Source organism: Neolamprologus brichardi, chromosome 7 (genome assembly GCF_056152115.1).
Source record: "Neolamprologus brichardi isolate AB-2024 chromosome 7, ASM5615211v1, whole genome shotgun sequence".
NCBI lineage: Eukaryota > Metazoa > Chordata > Actinopteri > Cichliformes > Cichlidae > Neolamprologus > Neolamprologus brichardi.
The window spans coordinates 46,859,770-46,877,504 of NC_142110.1; the positions used below are offsets into that span (position 1 = coordinate 46,859,770).

Genomic DNA, 17,735 nt, shown 5'->3' on the forward strand with positions numbered 1-17,735 from the left:
AGGTGTGTGTAAACCACTAGCTCTGTATCAGCTGGGACAGACTGTCGCATTCCCACAACACTAAGTTAGATAAGCTCTTAAGAAAACACACATAATGTTGTTACATGTAAAATGTGAGATTATTTCACATTGTTTCTTACATATTGTATTTGGGAGTATAAAGATTTTCATGAATGGTACTTGCAATAATTGGACTTTGTTTTTGTTTTCTTGACATGACAGAAATTAGCTGTGCATGCAGAATAAAATTAAGAAACTCCATCTATGGAAATCCCCTTTAATATTTACACGTATTAATTCCCCTCATAGTCATTTTTATGGCATGTGGCTGTCACATTCAGGTCAATGTGAACAAGATCACATCCTCTTATTCTCTTAGAACTGAAAGCATTCACGTTAAAAGCATGCAACTGGGAACGCACTGGATACGTTCGTGAAGGAGTTAAATGAAACAAAATGTAATTTTTTTTCCCTTGGTTAGCCTCAAAATCAATCTTCAAATCAAGAAAGCTTTAATCTGGGGCATTATTGACAGTTACACAATACCTTAGTTTTTCCCTGCTTCAGTTCTCTCCACTTTCACGGCTCTCTTTCTCCACATGCTGCCTGGTTCTCTTCCCTTACATCGTCAGATAAAGAAATAGGTTGCCACTTCTCTGCTGTTCTGCTTGCAGAATGAAATCAGATTCCAATTTTTTTGTGCGGCCTGATGAGGAAGGTCAATTACTGATCTGTTTGGCTATGCTGCGAGCAGACGTAGTAGCTGCCATTCTTTTAGTATTTTCAGCAAAGTAACTGCTCAGTGATTGTTGCAGAGCCACACTTGGTTCTACAGTAGATGTCACAATTTAAAAAAAGGAAGTGAAATCTTACAACTTTAATGACAGTTGTTTTTTTTGTTTTTTTACGTGTGTGTGTGTTTGTTTATCGCTTCAGCGCTGAAATGCTGAAGCAGTCCAACGGAAAATCAAGTGCGGAAATTAAATATGAACAAAGACAACGTGAGCTCTGAGGCTGCGATTGCTAAGTCAACACCGAGAAGGCACCAGTTAGAGGAGCCAGTGGCAAAAATCAGAACAGGCAACGACTCCCCCTTCATCAATTAACCCGCTGAAATCAAATTAACCCACAAGGAGTCGCGCTCCCTTCTGGCATTTTACAACACAAATGAAGAGCGATGCACATTACTGCACTTGCGAGGAAGCGAGAGCGACACCAAAGCGCCAAACAGGTGTAGAAAAAAGGCCTCTGGGACACTAAACAGATGCCTTTCCTCTGCCTTCTGCCACCACCTTTACAAGCCCCTGCAAAACAAGGGACCGTCATTTGATCTGTGCTCTGCTGCAGCATCCAGCCCTGGGAGGTGAGCAAGCCAAGCGACCTAATTAGAGCAGTGAGAGTCCCCAGGGCTGAGTGACGGATAGACCTGCCAATCACGCCGCGGAAAGCCTCCATCAAACCCTGACTTCTCACCTGACACAAAGAGAAGTAGGAGGTAGGAGGAGCAGCGGCGGAAGACCAACAAAGACAGCTGGACACTGCGTACAGTAGCGAAGCCACATCTGAAAGACAAGATCCCCTGCCATTTGCAAAATGAAACAACACAAGCTGCAGCATTAGGCTGCTTTCAAAGCATTAAGGGACAGACTAAAGCAGCGGTCCAGCTCCGACTGAATTATTAACGTGCAAATAAATAAACCAGCCCCTGCTTTACTAGTGTCTCTGGTGTAACTTAATTAACTGTGACAAGCCACGGGGAGGGAGAAATGAGCAAAAGACACAAAAGACAGAAAAACGGAGAATCACAAGAGGAAGAGAGAGAAGTAAAAACAGTTGCTAGGCAACATACAACATCTGTAGGAATTCAGCAAGATATTCAAGTTTGGAGATTTCTGTCTCCAGGGTTACAGTGAAAATATAACATTACAGTACTGTAAAAATCTCAAAATCACAGAGCCGCATGCTGCACGTCCCTCCTGAGCACAGCTACACCTCCCAACACTTCATAACAACCACTGTTAATAAACGCTAAATTGATCATTAATTAGTTTTTTTAATTTACTGTTAATTACATTTTTTTTAATAGTTATTTCCTGTTAATATGCAATAAAGTGTTTACAATATTAGATATTATTAAGCTCAAACTGACATTTATGGCACTTTGTTTAAGAGTGTGTGGGGGTTATATGGCACATATACAGAATACAGTGATATGCCACCGAGGGAGTCTAATACGTGACGCTGGATCTCAGACCAGTCTCACTATTGCTGGGACAGTTGTGTCACAGCTGCAACACCAAAGGCCGCCTTGTGTGGATCTTTGGGACGCCAGTGGCTTTGGAAAAACGGCGGTTTGACACCCTGGGAATGAGCTAGGCTCGCTAGTGAGTAATGACATCTTTATTTTAAAATGAGCAAAGCTATCTGCTAATCATTAACAACTAATTAGAAATTTGTTTTTCATTAAAAATAATATAAAATAAACTGTTTGTTGGCACATTTCAGCACAGTGGAAATTTTAGTCTTTTATCAGATATGATACAAGACATATTATAGGACAGTTCAGTCAAATTAGTCAAATGAATGAACGCCAAAGTCTCAGATTTTATATTGTTAATAATAATTAGCAAGTATTATTGCTCATCATATCACTATTTACAGCTAAATGTTATTTACAATTTCATTAACACTGAACTTACAATAGATTAAGAATATTTGTTATAAATTACAGCATTACTCACCCTTACCCCCCCCCCCCCACCACCACCACCACCACCACCACCACCCCCGCCCCGTACAACTGGAATTCATGAGCTCCAATGTGACTGAACATTACCGTTGTACAGGATTACACACTGAGTTTTTGTGCAGCAAGAATGACTTAAATTGTATTAAAAAAAAAATTACTCAGTGCAGTAATTGTACAATTAGCACTGCATGGAGGCTTTTTGAAATGCCTACAAGTAGTTAATAGTCTGATTGTTCCTGAAATTGGGCAAATGGAGCATAAGCAGTATGAAAAATATCTAATTTGGCTTGTAATTTCCTGCATTGATTTTCCCCCCCCCCCCCCCACAGGGATGCCGTTTCAGATAAAAAGACAGCCCTCCATAAGTCAACATGACTTTTCAGTTGTTTCATCACAGCAGATAAACAGAATTTAAGGAAGGAACCTGGAAAGCACGAAACTGCATGTAGGTGAGTGGGTGGAGGGCTAAGGCATTGCCAGGCCATTAGTATCTCAGTAGGTCACACCTGAACAGGTTCCAACCTGCAACTCACCCGACTGCTGTCTCTAATCCATTGTTTTGCTTACTAAGTGGGCGTGGTAGCCAATCAGAGCTTTTACACTAAAAGTCCTCTGCACTCCAGCACATGCACTCACACAATCTTACGTAATCCCACTCAAGTCCTCCTCGTGCATCCATTCACTCTTTACAACCCGATACAACAACAACATGGCATGAACGCTTTCAGCCCCGTGTCTTCACACTCACTCAGTCCTGTCTGGTAAATATTCCATCAAACCTCTTTGTGCGTCGCTATTACACTGCAATGTCCATTTATTCCATAAAGCAAGCCGGGACTGAAATTGAGCTGTACAAATTTTCATTAGCATTTGAAAAATCATGAGTGTCTGCCTAATTCAAGATGAGAGAGACCGCGCCGTTTGGCAGAGCAGTGAGAATCAATGCACAAACGGTCGTGAATCAACAGTCTGCACATAATGTGTTTGTTCTCATCAAGTACCCGTCTGATTGGTCGCAGATAATCTCTCAATGGAACATGAACACACGATAATTAGAATTTGCAACAGCGCGGCAGACAACATTAATGTTTTCTCTCTCCCCTCTTGTTTTGCAGCTCTAAGAGAAACCCTTTAACCTAAGTGCGCTCTAACAGCAATTGAATCCCAGCCAGCCATGATATTGGCAAAGCTGTCTGGCTTGCAGAAAATATTTGCCCAGTTACAAGCAGGGCAATATCTCCCTTAAAAGAAATTCTCTTTGTCAATTGGCCTGCAGTCAGGTGGAGAGATAGCAAACAGATCTCCCCGAGGAAAGCCCAGCACGCCTGTGTGATGCTACATGAGACCTGCGGCATCATAAAACAAAAGTTTGACCGGTTTCTGGAATATGTCTAACAATTAGGTACCATCCTTTGGAATTTGTGTTGAATCCAGATGTGGAGGAGCAAAGTGAAATTCATGTGTAGCGGAAAACAGCAGAAGTAGGTGGAAATGTGACTCTGCTGGGGATATCTTTATTTTTTTTAGATAACAAATAACAACTTAATTGATGGAAACTGCATTTACTTAGGATCTATAATTAACTACAACGTCAACTTGTTTTAGGAAAGTATGCATGGCTCCTTATTTTCCAAAGCATAAAACATTTAAATCATGGCTTTAATGTATATCAAGAGCTGTTTTGCATCATCCAAGTTACAACCTCCAGGGCTGAAAAATGAAGCCAATGCTGAAGTGCCAAAAACTGCAGTGCCTCCAATGTCCATTTGTGGTTGGCTCTAAAAGCAAGTCAGTCCCCACAGACCCTCATGTTAAAATGTCCAACCTTACAATAGAGTTAAACGTCTTTATAGCGTGGTAAAATACAGCTTTGGTTTTTATAGCTACTTTCCCCTTCATAACAGCTGCATGAAACTGATTTTTATTTATAACTGGCCCATTTAAATTTCATTATGGCTAAAATATATGCATTACTAGAGGTGGGACCACTCTGAGTGGCAGGTAGAATAAGTATGAACTATAGCTCACAGCTGTCTTTGTGCTCTTTTGTACCTTTTGGATTATTTTTAATGTAATTATCATACAAATAATATAACCTACTGTGTAATACACAGTATCCATTTAGTCTAATTTTTTTTTTTATATATATATATATATATATATATATATATGTATGTATGTATTTTTCTTCTGTGAATAAAATGTTTTCTTGTGCAAAGCTAAGAAAATGTTGTACTTTTTATCCCAGTATGACCAGAAAATTGGCAAACCAACACTAAACAATGATGTTTTCAATACACATTTCTCTAAAAGTCTATCAGCCTGTTCGCCAACCACCTACCAAACTTTCCAGCTGTCACGGGCAGCTGATGGCACCAGCTACTGCCCATTCCTGCCAATCCTCCTTCCCCTCTCAGACTTCTGTCGCCCTACACACATGCAGGAGCACCAGCGGGCGCTAAGAATAGAACACAGCTGGCACTGCTGGGTTTACATATTTCACACTCAAGCCACCGTGCTCCAAAATACTCCTGCACCATCCTGTCCCATATCCAGCTCTGGGACCGGCGGCGCTTCCTTCCCTCCCTTCCCGCCCACTCTGCCTTTGAACCGTTCTTCACCTCTGCGGCAGGTCCCTGACAAGCCCTCTGCTCAGATAAGATCCATGACTACACTCGAGAGTATTTACGAGAAAAGGGATGTGTAGTGAAAACAGAAGTACGAGCGAGGCGATTCCCGTCTTCCTGTTTTCGACTCGTACTCTATCCTATTTCTGTAACTACTACACTGCTCATTCACAACTTATTTGAGTGCAGCATGTGTTTCTGACACAGAGCATGCCCCGTCCAGGCAGACAGGTGGGCCACTGCTTGAACAGGACCTATTGCCATGACAAAGGATTCCCTCTGCGGCGGCGGTGGCAGATTAGTGGGAGGTGTCGCACAGAGACTAGGTGAAGCCAGCGCTACCTGTCTGAACTACAAGCGAGCAGCCTGGAATGATCACTCCTTAATGCTGTCCTGGCTTCAGTGTCGCCCTTAAAAATCTTTGTATAAAAAAAGCTGCAGCGCATTTATTTAAACAATGCTGGCATCTGATATCGAATGCCTAGATTAAGGTTTGTTTACTCATCATTTCATCTGACAGATCCTGATTTTGTAATCATCTTTTTCTTTTTTATATACACATAGATTTGAAAGATGCTAAATTTATACTGACAACTGTATGTGTAGACAAGCCTGGAATGACTTAATCCCTTGTGCTATACACTTGCATTATTCTATAACAAAACACACCAGTGGGCAGTTTCTTCCTCCGCTTTTATAATGTTCACCAAGGACAGCGTGGAGTGTCTTCCATTAAAAACACACAACTCCACAGCTTAATGTAGTCTTAACCAAGTTTAACACTACATATGTCGTGGCTAATGTTTCTTAAAGAGAACCATCTCCACAAAAAATTCCTTTTCCTTTTCCTTTTCTTGCTTATTGGGTAATTTATTCTTTAAAAAACGCTTGTGCTTACACAAGGAAACAAGTCATTCTGCGTGCTATCACTGCATGTCTTTAGCTACAGTTTGAAAAATTGTTACTAAAGACTGGTTTATGGCTAGACTCCCATGATTTTGGCGGGTAAATAACTGTGACTGAGACGTGCACTGAGCAGGCCATTTACAGCAGAAGAATAAACAGCATCATGGTGACACTACATCTAATCTATTACTCACATACTCCTGCTCTTTTTGTATGTTTTGCTACTTATTAGACGTAGGGGGAACCTGATGCAGCATAGTTTCACGTAGTGATAGTGTATCGATACAGGACCAACAATCCCAAAAGGGAATTCTCTGGGAATTCGATGAATAAGAGGGATCACCTCATGTACCACCATCCTGAGATAATGTTAGCCAAGGAAACCGAAAAAACATCCAACACCAGCACAATCACTCACACTTTTGATCATAAGGCGATTGGTACATGTCACCTGGTAGGAGGCAACCTTTCTGCAAACAGTTGCAGTCTGACTTGGACTGACTGCAACCGCTCTCAGCAAGATTGTTGAAGGTTTGCAAATAGTTGCAAGTAGGGCTGGGTATCGTCACTGATTTTTAGAATCGATTCAATTCCGATTCACAAGGTCCAGAATCGATTCGATCCACGATTCGATTTAATTCGATTCGATTCGATTCACTTCGATTTGAATATGGGAAATTTTGACAGTCAGAAATATTATAATTCTGATTAGTACGTTTACATATTTTTGTATCTATAAAAAGGAAGCTGACACACACAAGACTTTAACAGAGGTGTGAGCGTCACAGCAGATGCCTTTGTGTCAAAGTAGCTGAAGATAAAACACAGAAACACATGAAGGTGATTTTTCCTGGCCTGGATTTTATAAAAATATTCTGCAGTACATCAAAAACGAAAGAAAACCATTAATCAACACATGAACATTACCTCTGAAGTTACAGCGGTTTTATTAGAGACACGGCTAAGCATTTTGCATTTTGCATAATTTTAAAAAGTTTAAATTTGTTCAGCATTGAACGGCAGAAATTAGGTTTTCTTTTCGGAAGTATATAAAACAGAAAAAAAAAAGTCGGCCGATAGCGATGTAAACAATGGTAGACTTGTGCATAACAAGCAAGCGAATAATAGAGAGAGAGAGAGAGAGAGAGAGAGAGAGAGCGATGTGCATCGTGGTTGAAGCAAAACAGTAAAAGTAAGAGTGAATACTTGACGATGTTTTTGTGAAGCGTAGTTTGGATCTTCTTTTGCTGCTGGTTCGGTCAATATTGTTTGGAGAGACATCAAACTAACAGCTTTAGAATCAGCGCATAAAGGGCGTGAACACAAAGCGCAGACCCGTCGGCTTTCAGCCCCAACTGTGAGAAATTCGACATCTAACTGATTCTGATCCGCGGGCTGCGCTGTGTGTTTAAGTCTTTGTGCAGAATCCGTGTTCCTGCTCTCATTTACTGTTTTAGCTGTTTGGTGATTGTTGAAATTTTGTGAGATTTCACCTGAGATTCTGGCATTTCGGGCAAAATAAATTTATATTAAAAAATCGATTCAGGATTTTAATGAATCGATTTTACGTAATCCAAGCCAGAATCGATTTTAATCGATAAATCGATTATAAAAACCCACCCCTAGTTGCAAGTAGTTTATAAATACAGACTGCAGGCATGTTGCCCTCAGTCTGAATGAATCTTTGTCAATGAGCAGAATTCAAGGGGACTCGACTCAATTGGCTGCCAGCTGGTTGTATTCTGGTTATGTTACTATAGAACAGGAATGTTGCTGAGTGCAATTGTAATAGTTAATAGGGAATTTCTACACAGACAGCAACGGACAGGTGATTTTTGACATCACAATTAAAGTTATCACAGTTAATTGCTCTATCATCAGAAACAGATTGAATGTAACTGCCACCTTATTGTTTTATTCAGTTGTACACTGATATCAGTCTGAATTTTTTATTCATTTATAGCAGGTTCCAGTGACAGCGTTGGTATGCTTGACAATCTAATTTCATTTTGCAGCAAGAGAAAAACTGAATGACATATCTTTTTGGTAAAACAAATACTGACAAAATTTAACTCACAGTTTTTCATCCTGCAATCAGCGAGTTAACTGTCTTACTACAACAGGCAGCCAAGTGGAAAGGCATGCGGTAGACTGAGCTCAGCCGCAGGCTGCCGCTGAGAACCACAACAACATATTTTTTTAGGTGATCATCATTTGCAGATGTTAAATCTCTGAATATCTCAAAATGTTAAAAATCGCAATAATATCTATCGTATTGAGAGGACCGACAATATACTACTACTAATATACGTGACATTATTTGCTAATAATTATTTATTTTTAGAGGTTGTTATGGTAAAAACAAACAAACAACCTACATATATATATATATATATATATATATTAAACAGCTATGCATTTTTCATTCTTAGAGTGTACCAAATACCAAAAACAGTAGTCTTGCTGTATAGTTCAAACACACAATTCAAATGATGCCCAGTTTAACAATTTCTTGGCTCAGCAGACCACGACATGCACACTATCCAACCACCAGCTCTTTTTCATCCCTAAGCAACCTTGCAATATTCTCTACCATTAATAACAAGCAGACGCAAACAGCTTAAATTAAAAAGGCACCGCTCCTGATTACCTGCTTCTTCTTACAAGCCATGGCCACTCACCTGCCATAAATCAAGACACCGCTGTTAATGCTATTCCCTCAGCCTCATCTCTTAGCATTTTTATGTCCACGCCAGACAGTAGCATCATCATTATACAAGCAAGATCTCTATTGGAATACAGTTTGGCTAATGAGCACCTTTTAGTTGATCACATTAGACCTCTACTTGAGGACACTTAATTACCAGTGTTACACTCCACGTGCCTCTGTCGAGGGGGACAGGAGAAGTCCTTTAATTAAGGTCTCTCCATTCCACATATGTTTGCACTGGGATGTAGGATACATTCGCACCCCGGATGAAGGCGACGAGGTCCATGGTGTGTACGCGCACGCAAGAGTGGGAGGACTTTAGTGTGCCCGTGCACTTTTGCGATGCATATGTTTGAGTGTGGGAATGTGGGTGTTTATTTTTCTTAACCCACCCCCCACCACCACCTCTCTTTTTGTGTTGCTGCTTGTGTTTGTGAAAGCATCTCCGGGTGTGTTTGTCTGCCTGTGTGTATAATATGACGGGTGTTTGAAGTTTGCCTCCAGAGTCTGCATGGTTTACAGTGTGCCCAGTGCAAACACACACACACACAGGCTTCCTGTGTTGTGAGGCTCTTAACTGTCTCCTCCTTGCGTTTCATATTCAGGCTGGGACTCAGTCTTATAAGAACCTGCCCAGTCCACAGAAAGATGACTGTTCCCTCTCTCTCTCACTCTCTTTCCCATTACATTCTCCCTCTTTAATTTTCTCTCGTGCTCTGTCTCACTCTTTCACTCTCAGTTTCTCGCTCAAATAGGCTGAGGCTAGCAGTCAGGAAATGCACATCAGTCATAATACTTTCCTAAAATGAAAACAGATTCTGCTTCAGTCCATCAGCCTCTCCCTCTCTCTCTGCTCGCTCCTTTAGCCCAAAACATTCCTTTTTCTCCTATTCTCCCTTTCCTCCACCCTTCCCTGTTTCAGTGCCACTTCGACTTAGCTCACCGTGTCACTTCTTTTTCCTTTCTTTTTTTTTTTTTTTTGCCTCCCACCTAAAAGGTTCTTGTTTGCTTTCTGTCACAGATGGATGATCTCCAGCACACAAGACAGTTGTTTTGTGGGTTGTGTGATTGCAGCAATTTCAAGAATCTGACACGGGCCACACGGAGCTCATGACAGTAATCCTACCATGCCCCCATGAAGTTCCCACATTATGGGAGCTTATGCTTCCTAAGGTACCCTTGTTTTTTTACTGGTGCGGGTTGCAATAACAGTAAGCAAGTCGGTGTGAGCGACAAGGTTAATGCATGCTGGAATGCTGTTTAACAGGCTGTCAGAGCAGGAGCGCTCAGTGATTAGCCACTAGAACACAACCTAGAGGGAAAGATAAAAAAACACAAACATCCCACCTCAGAGCCAGTTTTATTGTCATGAAAAAGAAAAAAAAAACCTGATGCTGCCTTCGACTGATTCATAAAATCAGAAGAATAGGAGTAGCTGGTTCATCTAATCTACAAAGCAATAGTAACTAAGCTTCCACTCTACCTTTGTAGCTTTGTAACAGTTACCAGCTACTTTCCTCCAAATGGTTGTTTCCTGATGTGCTTATAGTTCAGACAGAAAGACCTCATCTCCAGCATGCCTGCATCTAGTGGTGAGTTTAAAAGCAACATAAAGAATGAATGCACTACAGGAGACCTGTGGATGTTAAATGTTATGAGTATTTATATATTCTACATTATGCTGTAGATCTTGTATTTTAAGTTGTATTTGTAGCTTTCTTTTTTTGAGTATATTATATATTTATTATATTGTGATTGATTACCTTGGCCAAGCCTCCCTTGTAAAACAGATCTGATCTCACTGGGACTTCCTGGTTAAATAAAGGTAATAATTACTCTCCTTGTTGATCAATATTCCATCCACTAATCAATAACCGTTTCTGCATTAAAGCGACGCCTGCAGGAAGCAATAAACGTGAATATGCTGAAGTTTTTGTTTGCTGATTCATTTAATCCCCTTCGGGTGATATTAACAGCACCTCAACCTCCACCTCTGCCGCATTTTGTCACATGAGCATCAAAATGCAACTCTTCATTGCTGTCTCTTTGTCTCCATCATCCCCTCTAATCAGGATACTCGGTGTCTCATTAGTGTTTTGTCCCGTCTTGGACTTCCCTGCCAGTGAGCAACCACTTAGGCACCAGCCAGTCATAAATATTCTAAACAAGTCAGCTGATGGATGGTGTCTTTCTCCCTGCGTTTGAAAGGGATGTTCACGATGGCCAATAATGCCACAGCGAGTGAATGCAAGCTCTCTCCCCCGACACACACCCACGCACACACAAGGGAATATCCGCGAATGACACGGTGACAGAGAGGCAATCAATGTTTTCTTTTCTGACAGGCTGACTTCTAGCGTAATGCCAGTATTTCTGTGCAACTGCAATCCAAACAAGCGTCTCAAATAGCTCGAGATTCCCCCCTTTGTTCCAGTTACAGACACCAATATTACTCAAGTACACAAGAAAGAAGAAGTGATGATTCATTTTGACTTTCTGTGCTAACTACAAAGTCTATTCTTCCCCTATCTCCTGTTTTGTGTTGTGCTTTTTAAATCATGTGACATGTGCCCCTGTAACTTCTGTATGTAGTGTAACAGGGTCCCAACTGCTGTTGCAGGTCGACAACCTGCATGATCACCTAAAAAAAAGCCCCCAGGACCCATATGTTGTTGTGGTTCTCAGCGGCAGCCTGCGCCTGAGCTCAGTCTACCGCATGCCTTTCCACTTGGCTGCCTGTTGTAGTAAGACAGTTAACTCGCTGATTGCAGGATGAAAAACTGTGAAAGCACCGCCGCTCGGTTCCCTTCCACCCTCTGCAAAAATGCTGCTGCCTGGAGAGTCAAAAACACCTTGTTTTCAGTGTGAAAGTGCTGCTTCCGTTGTGTGCCTAATACATGATGCTGCCTGTCGAGATCTCTCTTGCTTTGAAAAAAAAATCTCCTGTGAGACAATTATTCCACAATTCTCAGATCTTCTATTTCCAATTTATGAGCTAGGTAGCATTTTTTTTCTAGTAGCGCCATGCATAAAACTATTATTTTCTGAAAATCAGAGGGTTTTTTTGTTTTTTTTTTTGGGGGGGGGGGGGGGGGGGGGGTTGTCGGTTTTTTGGGGTTTTTTTGCTTTATTCTCTGGTTGTAGAGATATCTGACAGTGGCAGCAGGGCTCCTTTCCAAGTTAGTTGCTTGGCAATGCATTAGAGTTCCTGCAAGATTTCCAGTGAAATGATTATTTAAAGGGGGTGGAGGATAATGGCCACTGTGCTCTTCATAGGGAGAAAAGAAATGACTGTTTATCTATTGTTTACTTGCCAGATACATGCAAATACACAAATAATTGACCAGTCAGTTGTGGTAGCACTTGAACCCTGCGTTTTAAAGCGCCACGAGATTTGTTTTGGTTTGAAAATGTGATAGCAAAGTTGAATTATCCTCGTTAAACCCTCCTTTTATGATATCAGGCATACAGTGGTGAAATATGCTGTTTATTCCGAATCACTAACCCGTGTTAATGATTGTCTAATAACAACATCAGCGATTGGTTCACCTTCGTACAGCAGACACACATTAAAGCGTGCCTCCCCACTGTCTTATGACTTGTCCATCACAGCCGCCTCGCGTGTCTGTGACGAACATGATTTATTAATACCGTACCAGAGAGAAGATGTTGGAGTGGCAGTCCTCAAGGCTTGCCCCGTTAGCCACCCAATTCGCCGATGTAGTCATAATGGTCCGCCTTTGGGGTCGTCAGCGCAGGGCATGTCGAAATCCTACATCGGTTATCAAACACCGAGCAGGGGCTGACAAATCGGTTCCCTCACGAGTCTGCCCCCCAAAAAATATAAAAAATAACAATTTATATATAAAAATGAAATTAAAAAAAAAAACAAAACAAGCCGGCTTATAACCTCACAAGAGGTCCGGATAATAGGCTCGGAGTGGTCGGATGGGCGTTTTCAAAAAGAAGTGCAGAATGCATTAAAAAAATAAAAACAAAAAAAAGCCTGTGTTGTAGTGTTGATATATCCAAGCGTGTGCGGGGGATCACAACATTGTTACAATCCAGGTCGGGCGATTCCAAATCTGATCACTGTCAACAGCCGGAGAGCGCACAAATGTATCCATTTCAATCCCGAGGAAGATCCGCCTGTTTCCAAATCAGTCTCTCCGCGGATAGTTTCATCATTAAATGACCGTAATCCATTTGTAAGGGGGGGGGGAAACGACTCCCTTTTCTTCCTCGCTCTGGGAACAGCCTACCTCCTCTCCTCTCCTCCTCCTAAAACAAACAAAAAAAAATTAAAGAGTCAAAACTTCTTGAAATATAATCGCTGCACTGCGAAACAATCAAGTTGAGGAGCACGCAGGATATCTGATTCCGTTTCCACAAGCTGATGCACCACTTGTGATAGTTTTCGAGAATCGCGTGTGCTATTTATAGCCGTCTTTCTTGTCACAACCGTTCCTCTCACAATAATGTAACCCCAGTGTGCGTGAAAACACGCACACACACACACACACACATTCACACACACAAACGGGTGGTGCGGGCAGGAATGTTTAATCCCTCTGTTGCTCTTGAATTAAACGGGAGCGCAGACGGAGAGGTCTCTAAAAAAAGCTTCACCCTCCACACACACACAAACACACACCAGCCAACCAACCAAGTGCTTCTCCGCGGCAGGACGGACAAAGTCGAGCGGGTTCCTCAGTTAGCCTGAATCATGAGTCAAAGCGTTGAGACAAGAAAAAAAACTATTCTTGCAGGGCTCACTCCACCAGCAGGAAAACGACAAACAGGCGTCTGTGCAGACGGAGGTTTGAAAAAATCCTTCCTTCCTTTCAGCTTTGTATCATTACGAAACGTCCTCTCGCGACCACAACAGCCTCAGTCTTGCACACCAGAAAAAAAATACATATATCAGGTAGGATTTCTTTAAAAACGCACAGTTCAAGCAGAAGTGGCCGTCCTTGTCTGGCGCCCGTTGCTGACATAAAGAATATGTTGCATGCTGCAGATATAAAGATATTTGAAATGTCTCATAAAGCACCACCTCGGCATTTAAAAGCGCATCCTCCTGTTTCTCTTTCGCTATTGAATTAAATCCTCAAAGGCGTGTTTGGTTTCCTCGGCGGCGACTCCTTCCTCATTGTTTATCTCTCAGACGGCGTTATTATGCAGCTATGGAAGTGTATGCGTGCGCGCAGCCCGAATGTGTCACTCTCACCCTCCGTGTCTGTTTGTTTTACGCCGAGCGCTGTGGCGTTTCTTCGCGCACGATCGTCCAGCCCACCGCGCATTGTAATGTAATGGCGGTCGGAAGCGTACTACCCGAGACTCGCCTTTTCCATTTGGCCAAGTTTGTACTCACGTGATCAAAGTCCAGGATTACAGTAGTTGAGTGTATTTGATATTAGAGGCGGACGCGACAGTGCGCTTTGTTTCTGTGATCTTTTGTTCTGCCTGAAACGCGCAGTGAAGGGTTATTATTTTACTTATTATATATATATATATATATATATATATATATATATATATATATATATATATATATATATATATCACTGCACGGTGTCATTCTGTGATGCATTGGTTACATAATGTATCTGTGCTCTCACAACAGAGGATGTGACAGAATAGAGGTCAGAATGACTTACTGAGCACACTGTGTTTCATAAGAGATATCTATGTAGGTTAGTCTTAGTCTCATGTGCATCACATACAATCTGAAAACATTTCTGAGGCTTGTCCCGCGCGAAAAAATGAAAATACTCAATAGGACTCAAACTAAAGATTGGGAGTTATTTAGAGTGGTTGTATTCAGGGCCGCAGCCAAGATTTAAAAGACACACAGGTTATCACGAGTCAAGTCCACCATGAACCCCACCCTAGCACCAAGGTCTAAGACGCCAGAACCAAGGTCATGTTGAGTTGGCTGTTTAACTGTATATCTACTTACTACTATATTTCAACTATTGTTTTAGTGTATGGTGTCAAGACAGTTAAATATTTATTTTTAAAAACATCATCATCAATGAATTTTCAAATGTACAGTTTTACAAAAAAAAAAGAAAGAAAACAGTCAAGCACATTTTTTTAAAATTAAGATACCGAATTCCTGTTAGTTATTAAGTTATTCGCCTGGTGGTGAACAAACTCTGGTGAAGGGTGTTTCTTTCATCTCTTTGCTTTTTACAGTTTTATCTATCGGGTGTTATTAATGATAGATCAACAAATAGCTAATATTGGGAGATAATAGTAGCCTGCTGATATTCAGGCTTTCGCAACTGGGCAATAGTTTGCTAAAGCTTTTACTATACATTAAAACAGCATTAAACGTGAAAGTACCTCTGTAATTTGCTTACAGCTTTACATATTCCAAAACATTAAGGCCACACATTTGATAAATGCAGGTTTGAATAGAGATTTGTTGGTTTCCTCTCAAGATCAACAATTGTGTACACGCTTAGCAAATTCTGTCATTGATGCTTTTTTCTTTGTAATATGTGTAGTTATTTTTTTAGCATGAAAATTGATCAAATAAATAATTTCAAAAGAATCTCATGCTATTGTTAAATTTTAATTTCAAATTTAAGTAAGCCAACAAACTCAACCCACCACAAATACTTCGCTCTGAACGGATAATTGGAGGTGAGCTTCCCTCCCTCCAAGACATCTACAGGAAGCGGTGCCTGAGGAAAGCGGGGAGGATCATCAAGGACTCCAGTCACCCCAGCCATAAACTGTTCAGACTACTTCCATCAGGAAGGAGGTTCTGCAGCATCCGGTCCCGAACCAGCAGAATGAGAGACAGCTTTTTCCATCAGACTGCTGAACACGTCATAGACACCTCACCTCCACTACTGGAACTTCAACATTAACATTATGCACTCCACACTGTATATAAATGCCTCTGTTTTGCACATGTCTCAACCAACTCTGTATATTTTTATATATTTTATTTTATTGTTTACTCTATTTAATTTGTAAAATATGTATACACACACACACACACACACGTAGAAAAACATATTTAGTATACACATCCAGTAATGCATATATATTGTACATATATTTATTAGTATCAGATTTAGCCATTCTTATATTTTGCTTGTTTTACGTTATTGTATTTTTGCACAACTCTGTTGCTTGTGAAGCTCGCACACAAGAATTTCACTCACATGTACTGTACCAGTGTACCTGCACATGTGATGTGACAATAAAAGTGATTTGATTTGATTTGATTTGATACTTACTCGGGTTTCCAGGGAGAATACCAGAGACATGAAATTGCCTGGAAATATTCCAATTTTGCTTGATTTAATCTATCCAGTGGAAGCGCATTATAATAATATGTACTGATTATTATTCTGTCAATGCAGTGTACACAAGTTATATTTATATTACAAGTGTACTGTTAGAGATTTTGTAAACTCCATCCATAAACATGCGGTTCAGGTCCTGTGTCAAGCAGTCTCCTTTGAGGCTTAAGAACAAAGCATTATTATGCAGACACTCTTTCCTTGTACTGCAGAGGCCATTCAGAAGTCAGCACATAAATATTTGTGTTACTGCTAGTGACTCACATGCTGTACATACATTATATTTCTTTGGGTTTTCTTTATGGTTGGATATCAAAGTTAACTGGATTCGGTCTTTAATCTTGCTCAGCGGTTACTTAGTTATGCTAACCTGATGCTCTTTTTTTCCCGAAAAGAGTCTTTTCTGACTACACTGAAGTAACTGGGCTGCTCTTGCTCAAAACAGAAGAATATGCAGACCTTTGCATGTGGATCCCCCTAGAGGCCTTAAGATTCAATAGTTACTTTATTTAGCCCAAAAGCTTTTCATCTCTCCGCCCTCAGAAAAATTAAATATGTCATTGAACACTGACCTGATCTGACTTTTTCATTTGGAGTCATATAATGATTTTTAAGTGCTTACACACTGCAAAACCACCTGCCTGTGTATTATTTTCCCTCTATTGAACTGAGATGTTATCTTTAGAGAAAAAGCAGCTGAGGAGGGCCACCAGTGTCTCGCAGCCTTTGTGTGACTCATTAGACGCATTCTAAAAGTGACATATATGAATAATATATATAAAAAGAAATTAGTAATATAAAAAAGTATTTGTAATAATACTAACAATAACTGACTGATGTAGTGTTTTGATTAATGTAATCATCTGAGCGATGACTGTCAGGTGGACACGTGATGCAAACTTTTCACGCAGCAGCTTTGGGAAATTTGCAGCCATCTGAACCTTATTTGAAGTGTATAAACAGTTGCTCAGTGGCACTTCCAGGCTAATCAGAAGATCCTTTCCACACAAGAGACGTTACCTCTAATTCCAGATCTAACAGAGCTATTTATGGATGTCTGTATATTCCCTTTGTTGCCTTATGTTTCCAGTGAAGATCGCAATATGCTGACTTATCTAGTCCATCCTGACACTGGTTCAGTTCTCACATTAATCACCACATACAGCTTTATGTATTTGAGAAAACAGCCAGAAGCTGGTACATATTGCCACAGACCAGAAGCCTTTAGTCTGGTGATTCCTCTTATATCTGCACAAAAAAAAGGGAAAAAAAAGCAGAGAGAGGGCAAGATATGAATCAGATGGATGAGCGAGAGGAGCTTAGCCTGGTGGTTATCGATCCCTTTGCTCCTGGAATGATCCAGAACTCATTTGGACACTTTTCCCCCTTCTTTTGTTCAATACACCCTTAAAGGCTTT

At 40.8% G+C, this 17,735-nt stretch overlaps 1 protein-coding gene across 3 annotated transcripts in view; it reads right to left on the reverse strand.

Annotated features, from left to right (window-relative positions):
* The window catches only part of LOC102778968 (mediator of RNA polymerase II transcription subunit 13-like), an 86,248-nt gene extending 71,946 nt beyond the window's left edge, over nt 1-14,302 (reverse strand). The window contains exons 1-2 of one of the 3 annotated variants that reach the window (XM_087843726.1): nt 14,049-14,302; nt 12,649-13,273 (exon numbers count right to left, since the gene is read on the reverse strand). In XM_087843726.1, the coding sequence (XP_087699852.1) occupies nt 12,649-12,720 (72 nt within the window). In that variant the 5' untranslated portion in view covers nt 12,721-13,273; nt 14,049-14,302. Of the gene's footprint in view, nt 1-12,648 lie in introns of all 3 variants that reach the window. The other 2 variants (XM_087843725.1, XM_087843727.1) reach the window with 2 other exon arrangements.
* Nucleotides 14,303-17,735: the final 3,433 nt, after the last annotated feature.